Consider the following 17859-nt stretch of genomic DNA (forward strand, 5'->3'; position numbering starts at 1 on the left):
CTGACAGTTCCGTGGGGACTCGTCAGCAGCCCTTGAGGACTCGCAAAAGAACCCGGTGCCACTCTTGTCCTTGGGCTGGGTGCCATGGACGCCTTCATCCGCTTCACCAACCAGACCCAGGGCCGGGACCGACTCTTCAGGTGAGTCCGGTGCCCGCGGCCTCTAGCCCTTCCCCGTCCCTCAACCCGGTACAAGGTTCCCTGTTCTCCGGCATCCGGAGAAGGAAGTAGCAGCCCAGTGGACGAAAGCAGGAAGGACGCTGCCGGCTCCCGGAGGGAGTGTGGTCCGGAGCCCCTCCTCACCCTAAATTCAGTGGGGCTGGGCCGAACGCACCGCGTCCGGTCCCGAGCCTCGTGCCCCAAAGTCCCGCAGCCGCTTCGGGGGCGCTGGCAGTTAAACCAGCAGTTAAACCAGCCGACGAACCCTCCTCTCCTAACCTGAGAAAGACTGGGTTTTCTCCGCCCAACATTCTTCCGAGGAATTATTTAAGAGAAACTCTGGGTTGACATTTATGACCAGTGAAGCCAACACTTGTATTTATCTTCCGTTCTTGTCCCGTATATCTCATTGAGATAGCGCATGTGAAATAGTTTTGTGAACTGTAAAATAGTGTGGAGAGCCTCAGAAAGAACTACTGCACCTCTAAGGTACACGAAAATATTAAAGAGATTGCGGCTTTAATACTAATTCATGATGTTTCTTTTAGGAATTTGGTTGAGTCTTGCTCAATAATAAGAAATTAGTCACAGTTACAGTTTTATTTAACAGCTTTTCCTTCTTCTGGGTGTACAAGTGCTAATACACACAGATCAGTAGTAGCCCCAATAATTATGAGACTTTTGGAAGCGGACTTAATGCCAGACGTTGTTCTCAGTGTGTTACAACTATTAACCCATTTAACCCTCAACACAACCCTATTAGGTTAAATTCTCTGAATCATCCCCATTTATGTGAAACGGGGAAACTGAAGTAGAAGGTTAATAGGGACTAAGTGACTGAACCGAGCGATTTAGAACTACACAGTTGAGCCTCCCTGGTGGCGCAGTGGTTGAGAGTCCAACCGGCGATGCAGGGGACATGGGTTCGTGCCCCAGTCCGGGAAGATCCCACATGCTGTGGAGCGGCTGGGCCCGTGAGCCATGGCCGCTGAGCCTGTGTGTCTGGAGTCTGTGCTCTGCAGCGGGAGAGGCCACAACAGTGAGAGGCCCGCGTACTGCAAAAGCAAACAAACAAAAAACAGTTGACTCGGGGCCCACTTCTTTAACTACCAAGCCATACTATCTTGCTAATTAATTTGATAGATTTTCAAAATGGTTGCATTATGTACAAACGTCATTAAAATAGAAGCCTACAAATCCAATGTACTTAGAATGTACCCTGCAAATTTTATCAGTGAGGTTGGTTAATAAATAATTGTTTAGGGGAATTCCCTGGCGTTCCAGTAGTTAGGACTCTGCACTTCCACTGCAGAGGGCACGGGTTCGATCCCTGGTCAGGGAACTAGGATCCCACATGCTGTGGCAAAAAAATAATAAAAAATAAATAATTGTTTAAGATATACTTATTTAGCAAGATGTGAGATCTCTAGTATTCATTTCCTAATCCCCTTGGTGATCTATAGCTTCTTTGAACACACTGGCATTCAGAAAATAATGCCTTGTGTTTGGACGCATTCCTATTATTAGACCAGATCTGAAAAAGGGGGATTCATTGACCTGACCAGCTTGAGCCCTCTATCCAGGAAGCATGCTTAAAAGAGAAGGAGAGATTGTTTCTTTTTACTTCATTCACAATAACAAGTTCACCATTTTGGAAAATGTGCTATATTTTTATTGAGAATAATATTTATAGCATAAAGGGATTCAAATGCGGTTACAGGACAGCAGGAGAAGGCATCTACCTACTTTATTTACTAGACTGCCAAATGCATTTAGATGTTTATGTGATATAAAAATTTTTGTTGTGTTTCTGTTGGTAAGGCATTGCTATTTGTACTCATGACAATAATCACTTTATTGAATATTTAGTATTATTAAACAGGAGTCTGTATTTTATATAAAATACTAATTAGTTTCGAAAGACAAATCTGTACTTATTTATGTATTGGTGTGTATTTGGTCCTTTTATAAAAAGTTAAGCAATATGCAAATGGTGGACTTTTCATTTGGCTCTGGTTTGAGTGTGTGACCTGTCACATAAGTAGTTGGTAAAAAATATCCTTTTAGAAATCTGAAAATCTTTTAGAAATTTACACTGGAAGAAATAAAGAATATGGATCTTTGCAGACTTAACATTTTTGTGCAGTTTTACTGCTTTGACTATATCCATTTCTCTGTGCCAGCAAGAGGCCTTCTGAGGAGCTGTTCACTGTATTATTGCAGAGTTTTCTTTCATTACCCTTGTGTTGCATTTCCATGACATGTTCTACCCTTTAGCCCTGTGGAGTGACTCTTGCAGAATTTTGCTCTTGTAAGAGCTGCTACATGAGAAATTGTCTTGGAAACTTTGCTTTTAGCAGGACATGTTTCTCCTTCCCCTACTTCATGAGTCAAATTTTATTTGGTTTGTAAATCGTTCTCCTCATTTTGTTTCCATTTCAGAGCCACTCAGTACACATGCATGTTGCTTAGATATTTGTTAGAGCCTAAAGCTGACAAAGAGGAGGTTGTTATGAAGCTCAAGAAACTGGAGTCCAGTGTGAGCACTGGCCGTAAATGTAAGTACCCTGTCCCTTGAGGGACAGTGGCTCCTGGTTTAGAATCCTCAGACCTTGTAATTCACAAAATATTTCCTAGGTCATGATTTTCTAGTCAATCAACTTTATTGATGAAGTTCACCAGTAAGGCTGCCCTCATGGAACGACAGGCCAAAAGGATTGAATGTTTTGCTGCACACCATTCACAAACACCCTCCTATGTTCACATTTGGTGCTACATTATATCTTTCTGCCTAATCATAACCAGTGGGACATGCAATGTGTTAGTTCACCTTTAGTTCTTAGAATCACAAAACGTTCTGGCAATCTTTGACATGAGCTTCTGGCTCCTGGGAACCCTCGAAGAATAGAATAGCTATATCCTTGACCCCCTGCCTTTTTCCCTTCTCTTGAGGGATTGCTAGAGGAAATGGATGGATACATTTTATTAAGTCATTTGTGGGATTGTTTCATGTTAATGCCAAAAAGTGGTCAGTGCTTTGTACTCATTTAATTCACTTGAGTACCTGCTTCATATAGATATAGTCCTGAGCTTTATGGGAGAACTAAGATCACATGGTATAATGATCTAAGATTTAGTACCAAATATGTTGGTTGGGGTAGAGAAAAAGAAAGATGTTTGGAGGAGATGGAACTTGAGGTGTGGCAAGAGAGAGAAGGATTAGGAGAACATTCTTGAAGGGTGGTTTCCTCTAGTGGAGGCTCAGGACTGTTCTGGGCAAACCATTGTATTGAGGATCAATGAGAAAACTAGTTTGATGGAAACAAGACTTAGATTGTCAAGCAGAGGGATGGGAAGGAGCTTTTCTGGATGGCTTGGAAAGCCAAGATTAGAAGTTCTCAGGCTCTTTGGAATGTTGGAGCTCAAAGGTCCTTTAAAGATCACTAGTCTCTGAAGTCTAGAAAAGACTTACCCAAGGTCACTAAGTTAGTGCAACAGCCAGAACTGGAACCCAGGATTATTCATTACATATTTTGTGTTATTTTTGATAAAATAATACAAAACATTTTTCTGAGATCATAAGTTTCCTGAGGGTAGCTACTTCTGAGCGTTTGCTGAGTCTAAGATATAGTCACTTAGGGAAAATAGTTCTTTTGTATCCTCCATAATGTTTAGGACTATAACTTACTCTGAGAAGGTGCTCAGTAAATATTTATTGATTGATGCATCCCTGATTAATTGAGTTACATGCTCAGATAAAGGACATGCCCTTGCAATGGTTGATTTAATTGAATTAGGAGTCACATATGACAGTATTATTAGTTGTGTTATCCACTAAATCCTACCATCTCTACTTTGTCTTTTTGACAGTAGGGAGCCAAAGGGGCTTTGGACCAGAGAAATGCCAGTATGATAATGGGTTTTTTTTTTAAAGCAATCTTTTAACTGGAAAGTAAGTACAGTGTAAGGTATCAGACTCTCCAAAAGAATGTTGCATCTGGAGTTCATGTAATTTGCAGTACCTTCCTTCTAAAGAAGTGTAGCTGGTGATATTCATATGTAACAATCCACACTTATGATTGACCTTTGCCTAAAGTGTGTAGTAAGTCATTGTTAATGTAGTCATTGAAATGGAGGCAATAAGTTTAAAGAGTCACTGTCTTTTTTACATTCCAGGGTCATTTTAGGTGTCCTTAACATACCGTACAGTCCTCCTTTCCTGAGCAAAGACTGAGCCTCAGAGGGCGGTCAGTTGTTAAAAAAAAACAGTGCTGCTGCTGGTGGGAATGTGAATTGGTACAGCCACTATGGAGAACAGTATGGAGGTTCCTTAAAAAACTACAAATAGAATTACCATATGACCCAGCAATCCCACTACTGGGCATATACCCTGAGAAAACCATAATTCAAAAAGTCATGTACCAAAATGTTCATTGCAGCTCTACTTACAATAGCCCGGAGATGGAAACAACCTAAGTGTCCATCATCGGATGAATGGATAAAGAAGATGTGGCACATATATACAATGGAATATTACTCAGCCATAAAAAGAAACGAAATTGAGCTATTTGTAATGAGGTGGATAGACCTAGAGTCTGTCATACAGAGTGAAGTAAGTCAGAAAGAGAAAGACAAATACCGTATGCTAACACATATATATGGAATTTAAGAAAAAAAAATGTCATGAAGAACCTAAGGGTAAGACAGGAATAAAGACACAGACCTACTAGAGAATGGACTTGAGGATATGGGAAGGGGGAAGGGTAAGCTGGGACAAAGCGAGAGAGAGGCATGGACATATATACACTACCAGACGTAAGGTAGATAGCTAGTGGGAAGCAGCCGCATAGCACAGGGAGATCAGCTCGGTGCTTTGTGACCGCCTGGAGGGGTGGGATAAGGAGGGTGGGAGGGAGGGAGACGCAAGAGGGAAGAGATATGGGAACATATGTATATGTATAACTGATTCACTTTGTTGTAAAGCAGAAACTAACACACCATTGTAAAGCAAGTATACTCCAATAAAGATGTAAAAAAAAGAAAGTGCTGACCCCTCACCCTGATGCAGGGATTCTGCCTGTAAAATCCTATTACATACTGATTAAATAACTGTTAACTCTTGTGGGTTCTTCTTGCAGGGTTCAGACTAGGCAATGTGGTACATGCTGTACAGATGATTCAGCAGAGCAGTCATGCCACTGACCTAGTGCCCCGCATCTGCCTAATATTAGCCAGCCTGAACCGTGTGATTTATTTCATCTGTGACACCATCCTTTTTGTGAGGAGTGTAGGGCTCGCCTCTGGCATTAACAAAGAGAAATGGCGAATGTGGGCTGCACGCCATTACTACTATTCTCTTCTGCTGAGCCTGGTCAGGGATCTGTATGAAATCTCCCTGCAGATGGAACAGGTTGCACACGACAGATCAAAGAAGGAGAAATCACCATCCCAGGATCCTCTTGTGTATAGCGTGGCTGATGAGGAAACAGAATGGCTCCAGTCCTTTCTTCTTCTCTTATTCCAATCTCTGAAGAAGCATCCTCCCTTGCTCCTGGACACAGTGAAGAACTTCTGTGATATCCTGAACCCTTTGGACCAGCTGGGGATCTATAAGTCCAATCCTGGCATCATAGGCCTTGGAGGTCTCGTGTCCTCTATAGCAGGCATCATCACTGTGGCGTATCCTCAGATGAAACTGAAGACCCGCTGAGGTTGTTTCAGACTGAAGACTAGTACCTGCTTTGAAGACAACCTGTTAGTGAAATGGACATTTGCATTAGATACAGCCATGTCACACTGTGCTTACAGACTTAGTCACATGAGCACTGAGTGACCTGTGATGTGAACAGAGGTGGGGCCAAGAATGGTGGAGGGAAGAACATGAAGGTTTATGTGTTTTCTAGAGCGCTGGAGTGACTTCTGAATTTCTGAGTATTTTTCCTTCATCTAATGTTTATCGAGCATCTTTTATGTGCATGTTAGGAACTTAGTGGTTGCTGAATGGATAAAAATTAAGAGAAAAATTGAAAAGGATCCAAACTAACAAGTGGACACTAATATAACTAACTTTTGGGCCATGTGCCTCACTACTTTTGCCCAACTACAGTAGGTCTGATACACACCCTCTCTCAGATTTAGTGGAGGCCCCTTATTCTCTGATCAGTTATCCCACTTCCTCCATAGCTGCCAGTGCCAGGATGGAGGAGAGCTGGGTTTATAGCCTCTTAACTTGGCTTTTACATCACTGCGCTCCTGTCTTTCCTCTGTCTAGTAGTAAAATCAGAAGTGCATCAGGCACCTTCATGGTATAAATTGTGTCTTTAAGTAGCGCAGTAAGGAAACAAAAAATCAGAAGCAGATAGAAAGGACTTGAGGTAGAAATAATGTGGAAAGTTAGAGTTGGTGCCTGCAGGTTTCCCTGTGACAGATGAGGAGACTTGAGGTTAAAACTGAGGACATAACCTCATTTCTCTGACTCCCAATCCAGTGCTCTTTCCATATTTCACTGCCTTCCTGATTGAGTGGAAGTGCAAGACTCTCCAGAATCCTGTGCGAAAAGCCTTTTTTAGAACCTTTGTTGGTCAGTGGTTTATATTCTGTTCTACAAAAATTAAAACTATATCTAGAAACACCAGCAGGATGGTTTTATTTAAAACCATATAACATTTTGGGCACTTACGCGTTAATTTTCATCAAAATTTGTGCAGTTAAGAAATTTCACGAATACGATGAAATTCTACTATATTCGACAATAAATCAGAGTTCGCATTTGTAGGGTGGTTGGGGGAGGTGGAGAAGAGCAGTAAGGGGCAAGAGAAGAGGACAGTAGAACGATGAGTTGATGCCACTTGCTCGTGTTCCTACTTCTCATCTTGGATGTTGGGTTCTTATTTGTGATTACAGATCCTCTTAATTTGAGGCAAGTGAGGTAGAGAAATAGGGTACCATCAGGTAAGAGGTCAGTGTCAGTCCTGCCAGTAAAGCCATCTGACAGGACTGGATGGAAAGGAGAAAAGAAATGTGCACTAAGTAAATTTCCCATAAATGTGATTGAGATTCTTAAAAAGTAGACTCAGGTCCTTGGCTCTCTATTTTTAAAGTGACCAATCAAGATATGGGATTTGAGAAAGAACATTTCGGGAATTTTAAGAGAAAAGCTGCTAGATCAGGGCAAATAAAAAATTTAACTATTTTTACTTTGTCCAGATCTTCTACTGTAACAAATTATGTCTAATAAACTTATAGACAAAATTTATTCATGTATCTGTGAATGTGTTCTGGGAATGGAGAAGAGTTAAAAATAAGGTGATCCAAAGATAATCAGAGTCTACACAGTTGGTAGAGTGAGTTCTGGTAAAATAAGCTCTTGGCTGGAAGATCCAAGCTCAGGAAAAGGATGAAGGAAGATTTAAATGTAGAACGTCCAGGTTGAAAGAGACCTCTAAGACAATCTCATCCAGACTGCTAGCCAGGAGAGGGTCCTCTATATCATCCCTGTCAGTGGTGCTTTTGATTCTGCCTGGAGAAGTTGGCCTTGAATCTGTGATGGCATTTTACAGTGGTGTCCATCTTGGTAGTTTTGTCCTCTGCAAGTTAGGGTGGGTGGTGGAGAGCTTGGGAAATGCCACCTCTTCTAGAATTTGTGAAAACCTTAATGGTGCCCTGCTACCTCCGTCCCTGTGCATCTTTGTCCTTTATAACTAACCATCCCCACCTCCAGGCCTCCACATTCATTCGTGAGGGATTCTAAAAACCAAGGACATTTCTCTATTTTTCTTCCAGTTTTACTGAGATACAATTGACACAGTACTGTGTAAGTTCAAGTTGTACAGCATAATGATTTGACTTAACATACATCATGAAATGATTACCACAGTAAGTTTAGTGAACATCGATTATCTCATATAGATACAAAATTAAAGAAAGAGAAAAAAAATTTTTTTTCCTTGCGATGAGAACGCTTAGGGTTTACTCTCTTAACAACTTTCATAAATAACATAAAGCAGTGTTAATTATATTTATCATGTTGTACATTACATCCCTAGTACTTATTTGTCTTATAACTGGAAGTTTGTACTTTTTGACTGCCTTCATCTAATTTTCCCTCTCCCCACCCCCTGCCTCATAACCACAAATTTGATCTCTTTTTCTATGAGTTTGTTTCTGAAGTAAAGGTGACCTACAGCACAATGTTAGTTCCTGGTGCATGACATAGTAATTCAATATTTCTGTACATTTCAAAATGATCACCATGATAAATCTAGGTACCAGCTGTCAACAAAGATATGTTTATTATATTCCCCATGCTGTACATTTCATACCTGTGACACAATTATTTTGTAACTGTAAGAAGTTTGTACCTCTTAATCTCCCTCACCTATTTCTCTCCTCCCTGCACATCCCCACCCCAAATGGTAGGTATTCTTACTAAGTGTATTTTTTGTTTTGTTTTTTTTAAATTGAAGTATAGCTGATTTACAATACTGTGTTAGTTTCAGGTGTACAGCAAAGTGATTCAGTGATATATATGTATTTTTTTAGATCATTTTCCATTTTAGGTTATTACAAACCTAATATTTTTGTGGTTATTACAAAAGATATTGAATATAGTTCCCTGTGCTATACAGTAAATCTTTGTTTATCTATTTTATGTATAGTAATTTGTATCTGTTAATCCCATGCCCCTTCCCCTTTGGTAATCATAAGTTTGTTTTCTGTGTTTGTGAGTCTGTTTCTGTTTTGTATATAGATTTGTTAGTATTATTTTTTAGACTCCACATGTAAGTGATATCATATTTATCCAGAGACATTTCTAATAGATGTATGGGCCAGCACATTGACAACTGAACATTGTTGCCTGAGAATTTGTTTATTCAGCAACGAATGTTTGAGTGCCGTTCTTAGATTTGTTTGGGATCCATTTGTGCACAAGATGACCAAGGTCCCTGTGCTCATGTGGTAGTTGGACAGGGTTGGGAGGGCCATGTAGGGATGGGGAAGAAAACAAGGTAACCATGTCCTTCAAGCTGCTGCTGGAAAGTGGACTCTTCCTGAGGGACTCCCTTAGACCCTTTCACTACTTCTCACCTCTCACCCACATTCTGGACGCCCAGCTGAAGCGGCCAAAGAACGACCTTTGTCAACAGAGCTTTCAGGCACAGAGCCCTGTATGTCCTCTGGCCCAAAGCCACGGCTTCAAAATCTTAACATTACCCTTTGGCCCAGGGTACTCTCTCGACACAGCCTCATAGATAATTTGTCCTGAACCTTGAAGTGAGGTGAGGGCTGAGGCCACTTTTTTTAGATACTTCTCTTCCTCTCCATTATTGTCTTATATTTTAAAAGTCCAGGTTGGATCAATAAGTATTAAATGTATCACATATTTATTACTCCTTTTGGAGACTGCTTGACTCTTTCCTCCCTCTCCTGCTTTATCAGTATCCTAGATACAGGATTGATACAAAGGATCTACCACAAATAGATCCTTTGGGGACTTCCCTGGTGGTGCAGTGGTTAAGAATCTGCCTGCCTATGCAGGGGACACAGATTTGAGCCCTGGTCCAGGAAGATCCCACATGCCGTGGAGCAACTAAGCCCGTGCGCCACAACTCTGAGCCTGCACTCTAGAGCCCCCGAGCCACAACTACTGAGCCTGCGTGCCACAACTACTGAAGCCCGCCCACCTAGAGCCTGAGCTCCGCAACAAGAGAAGCCGTCGCAATGAGAAGAACACGGACTGCAACAAAGAGGAGCCCCCGCTCAACACAACTAGAGAAAGCCCATGCGCAGCAGCGAAGGCCCAATGCAGCCAAAAATAAAGACAAAAACAAAAAAAACCCAAATAGATCCTTTGTATCAGTCTCTCCATTCCCTGCCTCTTTCTCCTATTGCCCACAGTATACAACTTAGCAGAGAGTCAACACTAAATATGATTCTACAAAAAATAAGGAAAAAAAGTTTTGTCCTATTACCCATTTTAATTAAAAAGCCCTTATTAGACAATCTGAAAACGATGTCTGAAAACCACAGCCTCCATCATCTTTGAAGCCAAGAATTAGCACCTGGGCTCCTGCCTGATTCATCGCTAAGGAAGGGATGAGAGGTGATCGGTGGTTGTCTGGATGCTGTTGATCAGTAACAGAACCTTGGTCAACATTGTCACTTTTCCAAACTTTGACAAAATCCAGTTGGCTTTCCCACTGCATATTCTGGTGGCATCTTAGACCAGGTAGAGTTCAATAAACTTTCTTGAAATCCAGGATTTTGCAGAGATTGAAATTGTTCCCTCAAAGCCTAGATTGTCAAGGAGTAAACCACAGCTCTGGTTCTCTTCTTCACTGGGAGCAATTCATCTTCATAATCAAAGACTAATACATTCAGGTAAACTGTGTTCCTGTGTGGATTTAAATCTTACTGTTCAAAATTCACTCTTGATAGTAAAAAATAAGGATGAGGCAAATGGGTTGAAAAGGGTTCCATAGGACCCTCTAATGGAAAAGGAGCCAAAGATTATAAAACTTTAGAGCTTATGAGTTTAATGACACATATCCCAAAATCTTCTTTCTGGAAAAGTTTCTTGAGAACTGGGGGCCAGAAATATGTTACAGAACAGCTATCTCATGGAATAATAACTCCTTTGAGTATGGTTTCCTACAGCTGTGCAATCTAACTCCTAGTTGGCTAAACCTCCTTACAGAAGTTAAGATATGCCCAGGGGATGCTGGGTCAAATAACCATGAACCAGCTTTCTCTTCCTCTCTGCCCTCCTCTATCTGGGAGGTGTTAGTAGCTTTGCTCAAGACTCCCCAGAGCAACTGGAATTGTTTCTGCTGGAGGAGACGCTCTGCAGCCCGGGCTCCGTGGGACTGAGGTGGCATCAGCTGGAGTGAGTGTGGGGATCCTGGGACAACCTTACCTGGTTTGTTTCTGAGAATTAAAGAAGTTGAGGGTAAGGGTCTTCTGGGAATTTTACTGAGGATGAAGAGGCCTGCAGGGAAACCACTAAGGGAGAGATTATTCAGGGTGAATGACCAAGAGTGTAGAGTAGATATTCTGGGGCCACTAGTTTTCCAGAACAGAGCTGAAATTGCTGGTTTTAAGAATGACTCCTTTCTCCTCTGGTTGAGCACAGAGGGAATAACTGGCAGATTTGCTTATTTAAAAAGAGAGGAATTAATGCAGAACTTTTTCATTTAAAAAAAAAAGACTAAATCTGAAACTGTTTGTCTCTTTTGGACCCTCATCTAAGAGCTCCTAAACATCTACAACCTCTTATCTCTTAAAGTTACTTTCATTTTTTATTTCTTACCCTGAATCCTTATAAGAAACTACGGTCTTGACAAGTAGGCTGCGGGACAACTCATCCCTATGGGACTCTAAGGACTGGCCACTTGTCTGTGACATTCATCCTCCAAATACCTTCTCTTCAGGGAACTTGAGTTCCCAGACAGCCTGGGCCCCCCTGATGGCCATGAGAGGTAGGGGACTGATCCTGTGGATCTCAGGCTGAGGACTTTCTCATGGACCTGGAACCCTCTGCTTTGCAGCTTGAAGAGCTCCGATGGCAGTTAACAAGGGTCCAACTTTGCTGGATGAAGATCGCCCTGTAAGTAACTTGGGCTTATATGAGACAGTGGACAACTCTGTGGGGAGGAAGGAGACGGGAGGAGAAGTTCAGGGGGCTTAGAGCAAGATATGTCTAGATTATATTCATAACTCATTGACCATTATGTCTTAGTTATTCTTGCCCTCACTACCTTTTGCAGAAGGCTGTTAGAGAATGTGAGGGGGCAGAAAAGATGTCTATTAAAAACTAAGTACCTTGGAGAAAAAGCACAGAAAAGTTGGCTGGGAGGGAAAGGAGAGGAAGGGAACTACTATATTCTAAAGCCTGAAACAGAAGCCCATGCTTTGTCCACCCAGGCGAAATGTATATTTGGGATGGAGCCTCTGCATTTTGTAACTCCAGAGGCTTCTTGTATGGTGCAGTCTATGTAAATGGCACCTCTTAGAGTTACACGATGCACATTATGTATGTGGGAAGGGGTTAGAGGGGCAGTGTGTCCAGTTTGTGTGTCTGACCTGGTTTTCAATGTGACTCAGAGTGGTTTGACACGTTTAGGTGTATTGATGCCTCCTGGCAAGGCCTCTCTAATTTAGGTACAGTTCAAATAGTGAAACTTAAAAATTGTGAACCCATATAATACCCATCTTGTCCCAAGTTAGGCTTTAACTAACCTCTGTACTAGTAATCACCATGTTAAGTTTTTTATTGGATCATAGAACACAGAGAGGCATAAAATGGTCAAGTGCATAGTTAAGAGGTATCGATAGTTTATTGCTGTCCCAGGACCTCTCTCCTTTGGCTTTGCCTAAAACAACTCCTGAAGGTTCTGTCCAAAATGTTAAAGAAATTTTTTCTTGTTTACAGTCATAATCTTTTTCTAGTTCAAATTTCAAACTCACCTGCAAGACCAAAAGCTGAAATATTGCAGTTTGCTGTCTAGTATACATCAGGTCTCCTTGATGGGTCTCCTAACTCAGCCGCCTACAAACAGAAAAAGCTAGGTCCTCACCTTCAGAGTAGAACTATGCAACAGTGCATATTCAAAGCTACAGAAAGAGCTCGAACATCTGAGTCAGACCTGGGATGTTTATGTGGAGAATTCTTAATATTCCTAAGAACAGACAGAAAAATATAATACCCTTCACTAGCCCCAGCAACCATAATCCATGGACAATTGTGCCTCATCCTCACCCCATTCATTCCCCAGCCTTGTGTTTTTTGTTTTGTTTTGTTTTTGTTTTTTTGCGGTGCATGGGCCTCTCACTGCTGTGGCCTCTCCCGTGGCGGAGCACAGGCTCAGGACGCGCAGGCTCAGCGGCCATGGCTCACGGGCCCAGCCGCTCCGCGGCATGTGGGATCTTCCTGGACTGGGGCACGAACCCGTGTCCCCTGCATCGGCAGGCGGACTCTCAACCACTGCGCCACCAGGGAAGCCCCCTTGTGTTATTTTGAAGCAAATCTCAGACATGCTGTTTCAGGCCTGAGTTGGCCTGGCAGTGCCACTCACTAGCTGTGTGATCTTGGGTAAGTCACTTCACATCTCTGAGTCTTTGTCTCATTGGCAAGGTGCTGATGATAATGCTGACCTCAGAGTGTCGCTCTTAGAATTAAATGAGGTCATATCATGAAAGCACCCCAATCAGTGCCTGGAGCATAATTGCACTGAGTAAATGTTGTTTCCCTCTGCAGGATTAGAATCCACTTTTTCTTTTTTTTTTTTAACCTCAAAGATCAGTGTTTCTCCACTTAGATTCTTAGGTGGTCTAGAGTTTAATTAAGTGCCTGCTGTTGAGGTTAGAATGCATTAATAAGAGCACAGCACCCCAATAACGAGAGGTGATGGTTTCACTATACCTCACACACTCAGACCACACCTGGAATGCTGTCTTCAAGTCTGAGTGCTATATTTTTTAGAAAGGCGATGTCAAACTGTAGTGTGTGCAGAGGAGGGAATCAGCAGATCAGGGCGCTGAGCCGTTTGTAAGCTAAGTAAGGAACTAGAGCTATTTAGAATGGAGAAGGGACTGCTAAAGGGAGAAATATTTGTCTTCAAGTGTGTGAAAGGCCAGCCCATGAATGATGAAACAGATTTCCTCAGTATTGTTACACAGGGCAGAGAGTGGAGCGGATTTCAGCTCAGCCACGCTGTCCAACAAGGGGCATAGGCCACTCTATGAGGGGTGAGCTCCATGCAAGGAGACGTCCAAATACAAGCCTCCCAGAGGGACCATGGGAAGCAGTCTTGCTACAGAGGCCCCTGGAGGCCTAAGATTCTGTGATTCTGTATGGTTGGGCAGATCTAAACTTAACACCTTAGGTGCAGCCCTGACTGTGATTCACCTATTCAACTAACATTACTGTGCAGGCTTTAGGTTAGGCCCTGGAGATACAGAGATGACAGTCTCCTGGGAGAGAGCCAAGTACACACATGATCAAGACGAACACCATGTATGATACGGAAACAACCCAGCGAGGGAAGTGGTGGCTTCTGATGTGAAGGAGGAGAGTCAGGAAGCTTCACACAAGAAGCAATGCTCAAGCCGTGTCTTGAAGGAGTGACATTTTGCCAGACGGAAGGGACTGTGGGAGGGAAGGGGAGCATCCTAGGCAGTGGGACAAGCACTGGAGGCAGGGAGGCAGTCTCCCGAAAAGACCAGAAAGATGTTCAGATGAAGCTACCAATCCAAGGTGGACTAAAACTCTAGGCAGGTGCGCCGACACACTTGCTCCTACCATTAAGTTTAAGTGGGGTGGCTGCGGGTTGCGGGGTAGCCCCTGGAGGCCAGAGTTTGCCCAGTAGCTCTCCAGAGCCAGGATTGTGACCAGGAGAGCATGGCAGCCTGGCTCTTGTTTTCCCTGTGGGGCCTCCAGAGACCTCTCTAGTCTGGGTTTCTCCTAGGTCACTTGGACCCAGGCCAGCCCTAATGGGCTCCATGGCCCTGGGGCTGCCTCCCCAGGAGGTGGGAGGAGGAGGTGGGATGACTTCAGTACCTGCTTTCCTTCCACTCCAGGAGCAGGAGAATGTGCTGCAGCGGGTCCTGCAGCTGCCGGTGGTGAGCAGCACCTGTGAGTGCTTCCAGAAGACCTATACCAGCACCAAGGAAGCCCACCCCCTGGTGACCTCTGTATGCAGTGCATATGAGAAGGGCGTGCAGAGCGCCACCAGCTTGGCAGCCTGGAGCATGGAGCCGGTGGTCCGAAGGCTGTCCACCCAGTGTGAGTCCTTGCACTCGGAGGCTGTCTGCCTGTTCAGTGATGCTCACTGCCTGCCTGCCAATCTTTTGTCCGTCTATCAGTCTGTTTGATAGCTTGCTTGTCTGTCTGCCTTTTTGTTTGTCTGACTGCCTTCCTGAGTATCTACATCCCAATACATAGTCTTTTCATCTACAGATATAGATGATATAAATATAGATGTAGATATAGATATAGGTCTCTTCTCATGTATAGATGCCTCATCTGTAGCCCAGCTGGCATTTTCCTAGGACGACAATGATGGGCCACATAATTGGCAGGAGAAGGGGTGGGCAGAGCTATGAGGGCAGTGGTGGGAGTGGGGGCCCATGGCAGACCAGACACGCACTTTGGCTCCAAATCCAGCAGCAGCAGCAGGAGCTAGCAGAGTCTGGCACAGAGGCAGAGGCAGTGGGCACTAGGGCTAGCCTGGCAGGGTTGGGGGGAGAGGAGGGAGAGGGGAAGCCCTCTGGGTCCAGCAGCTGATGGTACTGGCCCCATGACAGGCCGGGGCAGCAGAGAGCTACCAGTCAGGGCCCTGAAGGTGAGGACGACTTACCAGACCTGCCCCTGTTCAAATTGTTCTGCCCCGTTGGAAAATATGGTCTCCACGGCACGGCTCTTGACAGGGCTGAGGGAAATTCCAGAAGTCTAGGACCTGCCACAGTCCTGATTACAGAGTTATGGGTATCTGAGGATTTGGCACAGCCAACGGGAGAGGGCAGATATAAAGAAGACCTGGGCCTGGGTCCACCTCCCTGCCTGCAAAGTCCTTAAATAATTTCCCTGCGTCTCACTTTGCCCAATCGGAAGTCAGCCAAGTCATCTGGGCTCTCTGCTGCTTGAGAATTTTGTGAAGAAACCTGGGATATCTGGAGAAAGAACATATGAAAGAGAATATATAGATATCCTTTAAAACTGTGATCTCCATGGTCATGTCTGCAGAGCTGATGTCCTCGGCAGCCCCTGGGCAGTATCTCCCAGGAACATTTGCATCCTCTGGCACTCTTCCCTGTGACCTTCTTCCCAGTGTTGACCATCTCATTCCTAGAGGTTAAAAGGAAGGGCCATGGACTATCTGGAACTCTAGAACAGCCTTTCACCTCTAGAATTAAGCATTGCCAGGCCTGCTCCCACCCTAGGGCCTGGCTGCCCCTCCACCATGACACCTCTGCTCTCCCCCCTCGTGTTCACCCAGCGCTCACCCAGAGAGGGGTTGTAGGAGGAGGAGAGACCAGGATCTGTTGGTGATTCACAAAGGTTCTGTCACTTCCTCCTCACGACAACCCTGCAAGGTTTGTCCACATTAATCCACATTTTACAAGTGAGGAACTTGAGGCTCAGCCAGGTTGCGACCTGCCTGAAACTACACTGTAGATGCAGGTGCTGGGCTTTGAGTGCAGATCTGCATGACTCCAGAGCTCCTGCTCAGAGGGAAAACATCCTGCTCTCAAGGAGTCACAGTGAATGGTGGCTAAAGGTAGCAGAGGGCCTCAGATTCCCAGATGCTTTGGGGGTAGCAGGGCTGGGGGTTTTGAGGGCTCCAAGGTGCCTTCCTTGGCACAGAGGCCCCTGCTGGGCTCTCACAGTGGGGGCAGGGCTCACCTGACCATGGCCTTTTGCTTCCAGTCATAGCTGCCAACGAGCTGGCCTGCCGAGGCCTGGACCACCTGGAGGAAAAGATCCCGGCCCTCCAGTATCCTCCTGAAAAGGTGAGCCCCTCCCCTCTTCTCTAAGGCTCCCCACATTCTGTTGTCACTGCCTCCCAGTTGAGGAGAGGGCACGAGCCCATGATGCATAAATGTGAGTCTTTTGTTTCTGTGGCAAATGCCTTCCAAGGCTGGTGGCAGCTGCCTGTCCCTAAGACCATACGATGGGCTTCTTCCTCTCCCTGTGGGGCCAGATGAAGGCAGGCTTTCTGAAACCAGCAGGCACAGCCCAGAGGCAAACTCAAACAGGAGCTTGGGGTAGGGCCCACTGCTTCTGATTCCCTGCTCTTTGGACCGTTTGGTGACTACAGCCACCTGAGATCATGGGTCACACTCGTCAGATCCCAGGATTGCAGTCCCATGTCCTCAAGATCCAACACTTTATGGACCATGAGACTGAAAATGTCACTTTACCTGGATGGCTATTCATTGGGCATTTGCCATGGTAAGGGCCATGTCTGGTACTTTGGGGGAATAAGTTGCACTCTCAGACGCTATCCATCTCACTGACAAACTACCACCCATCTCACAAACATTTACTGAGCCCTACCCTATGACAGGGGTCATGACATATGATTTATAGAGCCCTCTCATTTAATCCTCTTATCAATCCTCTGGTATAGGGGTGGGTATCCCCATTTTACAGATGAGAAAACTAGTGACTTCCCCCTGACCACACAGCCTTAAGTGGAGGCCACATGAGAGCAGGTCTATTTGGCTCTGAGGCCTGTGCTCTTCACTTATTTTTCCAGATAAACGGCAACGTCTTTGTCACAGAGGAGCTCCTAAGGCAAAGGAGAGAAAGACATTATTTCAATGCAGAACCTGTAGGAAGATCAACCACATCTATAAGTCCACATAAGTGCAGATAGGAATGTGAGCAATGTTCTGAGGTCAAGACAGAGCAGACAGCAGAGGAATTTGGAAGAGGAGATGTCTTGTGTGCATGAGGTGTTATCAAGGAGGTGGACTTTAGGGGGCATTCTTGAAGGATGGTTAGGATCTTGACAGGTAGAAATGGGGTGCAAAGAAGTCAGGAGATCTAAGTGGTTGGCACAAGAAGGACTGGAGCCCTTTTCCTTTTAAGTTCAGCTTAATCAAGCTGCCCAAATATTGGTGCCAGTCCCCTTTAAATGAGGCTTTCCTGAAGCTGGGCTCAGGGTCTGTCAGATCCAATGCCTGACTCCCCTCCCCA

General features: G+C 44.4%; 2 protein-coding genes across 5 annotated transcripts in view; both read left to right on the forward strand.

Moving 5' to 3' along the window:
- On the forward strand, positions 1-8877 carry PEX11A (peroxisomal biogenesis factor 11 alpha). 3 transcript variants are annotated; one of them, XM_004278254.4, is made up of 3 exons: positions 1-140; positions 2601-2716; positions 5297-8877. In XM_004278254.4, the coding sequence occupies exons 1-3, from the start codon at positions 85-87 to the stop codon at positions 5866-5868; spliced, it is 744 nt and encodes a 247-aa protein (XP_004278302.1). In that variant the 5' UTR covers positions 1-84; the 3' UTR covers positions 5869-8877. The 3 variants fall into 3 exon arrangements, with proteins under 3 accessions (XP_004278302.1, XP_033258741.1, XP_049561704.1); XM_033402850.2 differs by lacking the exon at positions 1-140 and having other exon boundaries at positions 2603-2716; positions 5560-8877; XM_049705747.1 differs by lacking the exon at positions 1-140 and having other exon boundaries at positions 2624-2716; positions 4335-8877.
- Positions 2639-17859, forward strand: part of PLIN1 (perilipin 1) — a 27338-nt gene continuing 12117 nt past the window's right edge. The window contains exons 1-5 of one of the 2 annotated variants that reach the window (XM_004278253.3): positions 2639-2716; positions 9696-11043; positions 11705-11763; positions 14736-14940; positions 16585-16667. In XM_004278253.3, the coding sequence (XP_004278301.2) occupies positions 11719-11763; positions 14736-14940; positions 16585-16667 (333 nt within the window). In that variant the 5' untranslated portion in view covers positions 2639-2716; positions 9696-11043; positions 11705-11718. Of the gene's footprint in view, positions 2717-9695; positions 11044-11704; positions 14941-16584; positions 16668-17859 lie in introns of those variants that run through there. The other variant, XM_033402849.2, reaches the window with a different exon arrangement.

The sequence above is a fragment of the Orcinus orca genome, chromosome 2 (assembly GCF_937001465.1).
Source record: "Orcinus orca chromosome 2, mOrcOrc1.1, whole genome shotgun sequence".
In the NCBI taxonomy this organism is placed as follows: Eukaryota; Metazoa; Chordata; class Mammalia; order Artiodactyla; family Delphinidae; genus Orcinus; species Orcinus orca.